The 10,529-nt window shown below is 38.6% G+C and overlaps 1 protein-coding gene across 2 annotated transcripts in view; it reads right to left on the reverse strand.

The window, feature by feature from the left end:
- The window catches only part of XPNPEP3 (X-prolyl aminopeptidase 3), a 35,004-nt gene extending 24,533 nt beyond the window's left edge, over positions 1–10,471 (reverse strand). Inside the window, exons 1-2 of one of the 2 annotated variants that reach the window (XM_060777110.2) lie at positions 10,209–10,471; positions 2,823–2,939 (exon numbers count right to left, since the gene is read on the reverse strand). In XM_060777110.2, the coding sequence (XP_060633093.2) occupies positions 2,823–2,939; positions 10,209–10,269 (178 nt within the window). In that variant the 5' untranslated portion in view covers positions 10,270–10,471. The remainder of the gene's footprint in view (positions 1–2,822; positions 2,940–10,208) is intronic. The other variant, XM_060777109.2, reaches the window with a different exon arrangement.
- Between the last annotated feature and the right edge of the window lie 58 nt (positions 10,472–10,529).

Consider the following 10,529-nt stretch of genomic DNA (forward strand, 5'->3'; position numbering starts at 1 on the left):
GTAAAAAAAAAAAAATGCCTCCCCTGTTTTTATCAACATGTGCTTCCACTGGATTAAAAGAATGGCAATTTTGAAACCAATCCATTATGACAACTGAATAGACTGTGTTCAGAAGGCACATACTGCTGAATTCCAGTGCCTAAAGGGGACAGCAAGAAAGCACTACTGCCTTCATGCCCTAGTTTTGCTCTTGAAAATGTCTGACTGGCCACAGTAGTAAACCTGATACTAAATTAAATGGTTTGATTCAACAGGGCTTTTCCTCCAATTTAAGCAGCAGAAAATGCTAATTGCTATTAATAGTTATAAATGTAGTTCAATAATGAGTTTGCTCCTGATGTTATTGTACCCAAGATTTTATATGAAACATCACACTTTTTGTATCCCAGAATGGGACATTCTAATTCCTCAAAATAACATTTTTGATGTTTTTAATGGATAATTGACATAGGAAGAGAGTTATAATTTAGGTGTTCCACAATATTTCCCCATGTTTTAGCCACTTACCATGTACAATTATTTTAGAACAACAGTAAGATGGAACAAAATATTCCAACAAATCTACTGGTCTTTGTTGTTGGGGTATATTTAAAACCAGCCAATATAATATTCTAGGGCAAGAATAGTGAAAGATATTTAAGTGAAGCAGAAGTGACACGCTTTGCTTCTCAGAAAATTAGCCTCATTTGGAAAAATTCATTCCATGGGGAAACTATGGAATTTGCATTGGGAATATTAAGCTCTAACCCACAGCTTCAAATCTAATCATCACTGTGTTGGAGTTCTCAAACCAGGCACTTGAGATTAGTGCAGACATCCTGGAGGAATATTTACATATGATTTAAATTAATTAAGCAAAATTTAATAAATCAGGATGATTTCCAATATAAATGGGCCAAACTTATTATGTTATATATAGGATTTATAAAAGCTCATTCTGAAAGAAAATTTGAAGAAAAGGAGGAACACTTGGCTATACAGCTCAGATCCATACAATGTTTACAGTGAAGAAAAATCTTACAATTTTAATTTGGTGGCAAAGAAGAATGATAAAATAGTACACAAAGAGCAGTAGAGGAAAGTTGCATTTCTATGTGTATTTATTCAAAGGAGACAACTACAACATATGAATCAGATACATAAGATAAAAACACAAGTTTGAAAAAATACAAGAAGCAAAACAGTTCCTACCCAACATATCTTGGCATCACCTTAGAGCAAATGCTAACATTTAGGAAACACTGTGCAAACATCAAGCACAAAGTAGCTGCATGCAGTAACATCCTGCAGAAACTTAGTAATAGCACATGGGCTGCAAACTCAAAATTAATTAGAACATCAAACCTGGTGAATAAAGCACTAAATGATACATGTAGAATAAACACAGGATGTCTTAAAACTACACCTGTTGATAGACTCTATAAGCTAGCTGGCATTGCCCCCCCCCCCCGCCCCCCGATGGGAAGTTGCTGCCAATTGTGAGAGAAATAAGGTTGAACACTGTGGCAATCAGCCTCCTCCTAGTAGACTTAAATCAAGGAAAAGTTTCATGAGAACCACCACTCCTTTATCTAAATGTTTCTCCAGCAACAGCAAGATTATCCCTGTGAGCAGCAAAATCAAGCAATTCCAACTGGATGGCCCCCCAAAAGAGTTTTCCTCCAGGGGCAAACCAAGAATGGGAAACCTGGAAGTCCCTGAACAGACTCAGAAGCGGAGCGGGCAGATCAAAAGACAACCTGGTACAATGGCACTACCTAGAAGAATCCTTCACCTTGCACGACTGTGGAGCAGAACAAACAAGTCAGCATCTTTATACTTGCCCACAGTGCCCTGCCTCATGCACAGAGGAAGAACTGTTTTAAGCTACAGACAGTGCAGTCATTATAGCCCATTTTTAGTATAAAATTATCTAGCAGCTTGTGATCCCTTTATTTTATCAGTTTTAATAATAATAATAATAATAATAATAATAAACTTTATTTGTACCCCACTACCATCTCCCCAAGGGACTCGGTGCGGCTTACATGAGGCCAAGCGCAAAATACATCAAACAAAACATCAATAAACATAACATCAATAAACAATCAATAAAATACAAATCACATAAATCACATAAACAAAAACAATCAATAGACATCTATTTATGCAGTCCTTTTGACACGAAATAAATAACCCTATTTTTCTATCCAAAGATAATCACAATATCTAACAAAGTGAAAAATTGGTAAAAATTAAAATCTATCAGCAAAAGAAGCAAAATGTATTGGCATGAAGATGCCTTCACTGTCTGCCAGGAAACTAGTAAAACAGATCTTTCTTTATTGAGGTTGGCCTTACTTCTGAGAACATGTCTTGGTGCCATGACGTGTTCAGTTGTCATGCCTCTAACAGTGAAATACTACAAGATGCGGTCTTCTATAGGCCTCTTAGTTTTTGGACAAGTTATTAAACAATAACACAATTCTTATAAGTGGCAGTAATGAGCATATAATGTTTTCAGTTGACGCAATAATGGAAATTATTGCTGCCCATCTTTGATTCATTAATGTATTTTACTTTTGCACAGGTGATGTCATATTTGGAAAATTCTAGGAAATGCCTTCTGAGCTAGGACACAAGCAGGAATTCCATGAAAGGTGTACAATTGTTTTCCTTACTGCATTACTCTAAAGAAATAGCATGAAAGAATCCAACAACCCAACAGAGAAACGGTATCAGTAATTACTATACAAACTGGCCAGGAAGGAAGGCCTGTTGAACAGATGCTTGACCTTATTTCTGAGTAACTCTACTTGGGACAATGTAATAATGATTCTTACCTGCTTTGAGAAGATGAGGGTGTGTAAAAGGGCTGGGTTGGCCTAGGTACCGGTTTGGGATCTTCCTTTGCTGAACTGGAAGGATGGACAAATTCCGAAAGAAACAGAACTTGCAGCCTAAAAGAAAACAGCTGCACTTTGTCAGGCTGAAAATACTTTCCCTCTGTACCCATAAGCATCCAAGTCATCTTACTGTACTTCCAATGATACATTCTTGTCTAACATTTCAACATTTATATAACATGTCAGATACTAGTTTCAGCATTTGGGAACTCCTGCCCTCTAGATCTTCTTAGATGTCAGTTACCATCACATCGATCATTGACCTTTCTTGCTGAAGCTAAAGGTTAGAGTGTTACAACATTTGGAGGTTTTGTCCTGTACTTTTGTTAATTAACAATTAACAAAATAGTGCATGGATACTTGCCAATGCACTAAAAAAAAACAGTCAGGGCTAGCAATTCCAAGTTATTACCATTTTATGTATGTATGTATTTATTTATTTATTTTAATATGAGACTTCCAGGCAACACTAAAACAAAAAGGATTTTTGATATTCAGATAGGATATAACAGCACACATCTTTTTGTGTTGTATTTAAACTGCAACTGATGAAACAGTGGTTCTGATATCACTGTTTATATGTAAAAAATTGCCCAATATCAACCAAGTAAAATATTTAATAAACAGCCAGAGAGTTACAAAGAATGGAAAGGTTGTATATTTCATGATTCTTCTACTAACTCTCTGTTCTTCCAGAACTTTACAATTAAATCTATCAAAATGTAAAGCATGAATGTAATAGTTATTAAATTTACATAGGAAAACAAAACAAGAAGGTAGCACTATATATTTTAAGTGAATTCCATTTTAGGTGTGAACTTCCTTTTTTACAAGAGAAATACAGCACCTTTGTTCTCTGAAAGTCAGCATGGCTGTCACTGGACACTAAAATATATTTTAGGTCCAATTCTCAAAGCACTTTACCAAAAGATATATTTTTGATGTGAAACTGGAATTTGCTGAGGGTGAGAGAATCAATGACTTCTTTAAAGAAAAATATGAATTTATTTAATTTCAATGCCAAAAAACTACATCTGAATAAAATGCAAACACTTTAAGGATTAATAACTATATTAAAATGCAGTTCCAGAACAATAGAGACCCAAAATAAAATCCAAAGGCAATTAGCCATGATAAGACTACAGTCCACTTGACTAGGGGTGCAGAATTAATACAGTTTGACCATACTTTAACAGCCATGGCTCAATGCCATGAAATCATGAAGTCGCACTTTGGGGAGGCCCCAGCACGTTGTTGGAAAATGAAAGGAAACAGTTAATGTGTGTATGTCAACTGTAAAATAAAATGCATGAAGCTGATTTGTCGAGCAATGCCTGGGGAGATGCCTAGGCCTGGCACTTTTGGATACTGTTACATTTTTGTTCAGGCTTGAGCTATGCGGGTGTTCAAAGAGACAGTTTGAAGAGTGAGGCAGAGAGAGATAAAGTTTGAAGTGTACTCTCATTTCATGAGCTGCTGAAGGAATTTATTTCCACATGGAAAAATAAAAGATCATTTATATCTCTTATAAAATGACATTACCTGAGTTGGTATAACTGATCACATTGTACATATGTTGTTCTGGATTTATGAAGAGATCTATGATGTTCTTTATTGTTCACCTGCATGGCATATTTTCTTCCTCTGGCAAGGCAGGGAAACTACATGTGGTTTATTTTATATTATGCCATACATATTTGGGCAGAGAAGGGTAAAAGCCTTGTAAAATTACAACTCCGAGGATTCCATCACATTGAGCCATGGCAGCTGAAGCGGTGTTAAATTGCATTAATTATGCAGTGTAGGTGTGCCCTAACTCAGTGCCAACTTTTCTCTGCACAAGCTCAGGCTACACAGTGCCAATCCAAAGTAAAATTCTGTAGAAACCAGTCCAGCTGAATTCAATATACAGGTGAACATACATAGGTTCACTAAAATCAATGAGGCCTACAGCTGTACCTATTTCCCAGACAAATTCCACTTCCAATAAGAACTCCCTGGAGATTATTTCCTGAAAAATATATCTTCAGCTTCTATTATCTAGGCACCCCATGGTTGACAAAAATCCCTGACATAGAAGCTTCTTTTCACTTTTTATGCCTATTGAATCATTCTCGTCATTCTCATTTTCTTATATTTCGCTGGAAAATTTGTACTAACATTAGCACTGACAAGTCACTGTTGAAGGGCTGAAGAAACATAAAATTTTAGTATTAGGTTGCAGTGGTCCATCTGCTAGAAACAATACAATAAAAACTTGAGTCAGGGATTTTACTCTAGCCAATTCTATTGTAGTTTTGTGGCCCTGCCTACAACAGACCAGGTAAACAGCAGCTGCCTCCTGAGTACCTTTCTGGGCATTTGTGAACAAGAAAACAGGGTGACAACGAAGGAGGTAAGTGAACCTCACAGCTTTTTAAAGCATCATAGATCTATATGTTTGATCACCAAAATCAAAAACATACAAAAGGTGGTGACTGGTGAAATGAAAACAAATAACCCTGGATGTATTTTGGAAGAAAATATTTCAGATTGCGTCTAGAAATGTCAAAATGTTTTTCACAACCGATGTGAGGCTTATCTCACCAAGTTACTTCATTCCACACATGCAGATTGTAAATTTTCAACATCTTACTGAACGGTATTGAATTGCTCTTTTTATTGTGTATGAACCTATCTCTATTCTTTCCTTGTTTCCTCTTCTTCTGTTACTAAATATGCTGTTAAAGAAGAAATCCCCAAATAACATCTACTTTATTAACTGAGATATAGCTGTTGGGATTTTCCCAAGGATTGAATAGGACTTTTAAACCATAAACACGAATGACCTATGTAGATTAATTATAGGTACTGTTAGGGAAAACTACCCAAAAATAAAGCAGAGCATTCCTCATTGAAGACTTGAGACTTGGGCAGAGTGGGGTTGAATTCCAACAAATATAGGCCCCTTCTACACTGCCATATGAAATCCAGATTATCTTCTTTGAACTGGATTATATGGCAGTGTAGAAGGGCCCATAGTTGCTCAAAAGTAAATTTGAACTAATCATGAAGGAGATTACAGCTTTCAGTCTTAAACTTACTGAAATCAGGTGGTTTATAACCCCATGTATATTTTGGAAGAAATCCCACAGAGTTTAAAACAGTTTACCTCTTAGTGCAGTGTTTCTCAACCTGGGGACCATCAGAAAACACATATTTCTGATGGTCTTAGGAACACATTTGGCAGGGAAGGCTGAAGATCTTTCCTCCTGTCCTTCTATTGCTTCTTGGAAACAGACAGCGAATCCTCCCACCAAAAGCCCTCCTCCTGCTCTCTGGATGTAGGTGAACTACAACCCCAAAACTGAAGGGCAATACCCACCAAACCCTTCCAGTACTTTTGTTGGTCAGGGGGTTTTGTGTGCCAAGACTGGTTCAATTCCATCGTCAGTGGAGTTCAGAATGCTCTTTGATGGTAGTTAACTATAAATCTCAGCAACTATAACTTCCAAATGACAAAATAATATTCAGATTTGGGTGTATTGCATATCTGTGCCAAATTTGGTTCAATGAATGAAAATATATCCTGCATATCAGATATTTACATTACACTTCATAACAGTAGCAAAATTCCACTTATGAAGTAGAAATGGTTGGGGGTCACCACAACATGAGGAACTGTATTAAGGGGTCGCATCATTAGGAAGGTTGAGAACCACTGACTTAGTGAGTGTGCATAAGAATGAGGCTGCACTTACAATTAAGTTGTATTATATTTGTGGTACTAATTTCGAGAAAATAAGCACAGGATGGCAACCTAAACTCTGTATTTATGCTGCCATGTTCAAACGTCTATACAGTCAGCCCTCCACACTTGTAAGTTTAACATTTGTAGATTTAATTATTCATGGATTATATTGAAATGTTCTTTCTAGATCCTCCAGTGCAATTATATAATCAATGTGTATTGGATGTTGGTTATATAATTGGACCTGGAGGACCTAGAACAGGGGTGTCAAATGCATTTTCATTGAAGGCCACATCAGTCTTATGGTTTCCTTCAAAGAACCTCAGATTCCATGGATGGAGAATTTGTGGATACAGAGGTCCAACTACACTTTTCTTACAAAGTGGTTGGGGTTCTTTACCTTTTACTCAATTTGGGGCCCCCAGATGTTATTGGATAACAACTTTAGTCACTCTTGTTATCCACCATGCAGTCTGGGAATAATGGCATAGCAAACCATCAGCATTTGTGGCTCTGAGGTTGGGGAAAAGTTAAAGGACATTTTAAAGTCAGACATCACATCCACAAGCCTTATATCTAAATTCAAATCTCACTCTCCTGACTAGACAGAACAAACAGCAGCTTTCCAGATGTTACTGTATCACAACTTTCATCAGTTCTAGTTATGTCTAATGATGAAGAATACAGGAGTCCAGCACCTGGAGGGACACATAAAATGACATGCCAGGCTGGATTCAGTCTGACTCCATAGGCCTTGAATTTGACACATGTGACCTAAAGAATCATAAAGAGAAGTTCTCTAGTAAGATTCTATGGTCAATTTACAGCAGAGGTTAACCACAGAATCATGCAGACCTAGAGACTCCTAGAAAGGTATTCTCTAAAGTATTTTAATGTGGTTTTTCACATGTTCTAACAACAGCGAATGTGGAGAGCCGATTGTATTTCAAAGAGAGGCTGCTTAGTACTACAATATTAAAACTAAACTTTATAGCAAGCATCTTGAAATGATTGCAGTGCAGCTTTATATAGATTTTGATATCCCTAACCTGTTGATTTCAGTTGAGTTGGTCATATCTACCCTAAGGTAGGCACACTAATAAGATTAAGTACTCCAAAGGTGTTCGTTGTTTTATATTAGAAGCCAAAGCACTTGTCTTTTTTCAATATTGACATTGAAACATATGGTGATGCACATCTGTATCTAATGGGTTTTCTTGGCTCACATACCTTAGAGGACAAGAAAGATATAAAACTGTAAAACAATTGTTTATCATTCAGTTTCATAATTAATTAGCTGTAATGTAATGTGTAAAAATACCTTTATTGTGTAATTGCAATAAATTCCTCCAATGATTAATGTAGAAAGAAATCTTTTTCTAAAAACGAATAGGTCATATTAGGTAAAATAAACAGAAGGCTTAGACTGTTACATTGGCTAATTATTTATTTGCCTGTGTATGATTAGTGACTTGAGGTTACAATGAATATCAAAATGCAGGAAGGTTCCGTTAGTTTGTTATTCACCTTGAGGCTTCATTGAGGCTGCCTTTACACTGAAGACCAAATTAATTCAGCTTCGATGAGTCACTTTAACTGCCATCGTTCAAAGTTATGGAAATCCTGCATTACTTCTACATGCCTCCTTCACCATACATTGTGAGAACCATGCCTCTTTCATTATCTCAGTCATAAATGTAGATGCTGAAATAGTTTTAGTGACCCTAGACATTCAAAAAACCATGCTTTTGTCTTTATATGAGTTCTAAGGTGCATCTATTTTAGTTTGTACAATTAATGCAGCTTGACATCACTTTAACTGCCCTGGCTTCATGCAGTGGAATCCTGGGAGTTGTAGTTTGATGAGGTTCCATCATGCTTTGGCAGACAAAGCCAAAGGCTTTGTAAAATGACAACTCCCCGGATTTCATTGAAACTGACCCATGGCAGTTCAAGGGTGTCAGACTATATTAATTTTTACATGCACCCACTGAGTGAGTCTACACCAGTGGTTCTCAACCTGTGGGTCCCCAAATGTTTTGGCCTTCAACTCTCAGAAAGCCTAACAGCTGATAAACTGGCTGGGATTTCTGGGAGTTGTAGGCCAAAACACTGGGGATCCACAGGTTGAGAACCACTGTTCTACACAAAAAAGAACTCAGTGTTCACCCACACTGTAGAACTAATGCAGTTTGGTACCACTTTAACTGTCATGGCTCAATGACTGTGGAATCCTGGGAGTTGTTGTTGGATGAGGGACCAAGCACTCTTTGGCAGAGAAGACCAAAGACCTTGTAGAACAACAACTCCCAGGGCCCCATAGCATTGAGCCATAGCAGTTAAAGTGGTGTCAAACTACATTACAACTAATGTACGTCAGACATGGGCAAACTTTGGACCTCCAGGTGTTTTGGACTTCAACTCCCACAATTCCTAACAGCCTACTGGCTGGAGGGTCAAAGTTTACTCATGCCTGGTTACCTTGGGAAGTCTGATCTGGCAATAGTGGTCCACACTCTTGTTACATCCCGAATAGATTACTGCAATGCACTCTATGTGGGGCTGCCTTTTCGGAAACGTCAACTAGTCCAATGGGCTGCAGCCAGATTACTAACTGGACCGACATATAGGGAGCACACTACTCCCTTGTGTCAGCTTCACTAGCTGCTGATCCACTTCCAAACTCAATTCAAAGTGTTAGTTTTGACCTATAAAGCTCTATACGGTTCTGGCTCAGCTCACTTGTCCGAACACATCTCCCTCTACGTCCTACATTGCAGTCTAAGATCATCCGGGGAAACCCTGCTCTCACTCCCGCCAGCGTTGCAAATACATCTGGCAGGGACAAAAGACAGTGCCTTCTCAGCTGCAGCCCTCCGCCTGTGGAACTCGCTTCCCAACGAAGTAAGATCGGCTTCATCCCTGCTTTTGGACAGCAGGCATAAATAGCGCTTTGGATATGGAATTTGACTGGAATGGTGATATGACGGTTAATACTGTTTTTATTAGGTTCTTGTTGGGTTTTTTTCGGACTATAGGGCCATGTTCTAGAGGCATTTCTCCTGACGTTTTGCCTGCATCTATGGCAAGCATCCTCAGAGGTAGTGAGGTCTGTTGAAATTAGGACAATGGGTTTATATATCTGTGGAATGGCTGGGGTGGGGCAAAGAGCTCTTCTCTGCTGGAGCTAGGTGTGAATGTTTTTATTGTTTTAATTAATGTTCTATTTATTTTTTGATTTTTGTTATATTTAATGGCATCAAATTGTGTCAAATGTAAGTTGTCCTGAGTCCCCTTCGGGGGTTGAGAAGGATGGGGTAGAAATACTGGAAATAAATAAATAAATACTGTTAGGAATTGTGGGAGTTGAAGTCCAAAGCATCTGGAGGGCCAAAGTTTGCTCATGCCTGGTAGCTTTTAGGAATTGTGGGTGTTGAAGTCCAAAATACCTGGAGGACCAAAATTTGCCCATGCTTGGTGTAGAGGCAGCCCCAAACATTTTCTGAATACTGAGAAAGAAGGCAGCTACATAACGCACGTAGCAGCACTGACACGAGCAACTCCCATCTTTAGAAGGAAAGGAAGACTCTGACCTGAGAGACAGCGCTTGCCCTTTATGGGCTGGATCAGCCTCTGGAGTGGGAACCGCACCATGGCTGAGCCCCCTCTGCCTGCACAGGCCAGACCCACCGTTCCTCGGAGGAAACGCCAGCAAGCCCCCGCTCCCTCTCATGGGCCGACTTCCCCGGGCTCAAACCACCCTCGAACAACCACCCGCACGTTCCCGAGGGCCTCTCCCCTACTGGGTCCCTGTTTGATGGCGTCATCACGCCTTTTCCATGCCGCCTTTTGCTTCAGAGCTTCCGGAAATGACGGTTTAGATTGCATAGCTGTCTAGTGCAAACGCCTGGTTT

This window comes from Anolis sagrei, chromosome 5 (genome assembly GCF_037176765.1).
Source record: "Anolis sagrei isolate rAnoSag1 chromosome 5, rAnoSag1.mat, whole genome shotgun sequence".
Taxonomy (NCBI): domain Eukaryota; kingdom Metazoa; phylum Chordata; class Lepidosauria; order Squamata; family Dactyloidae; genus Anolis; species Anolis sagrei.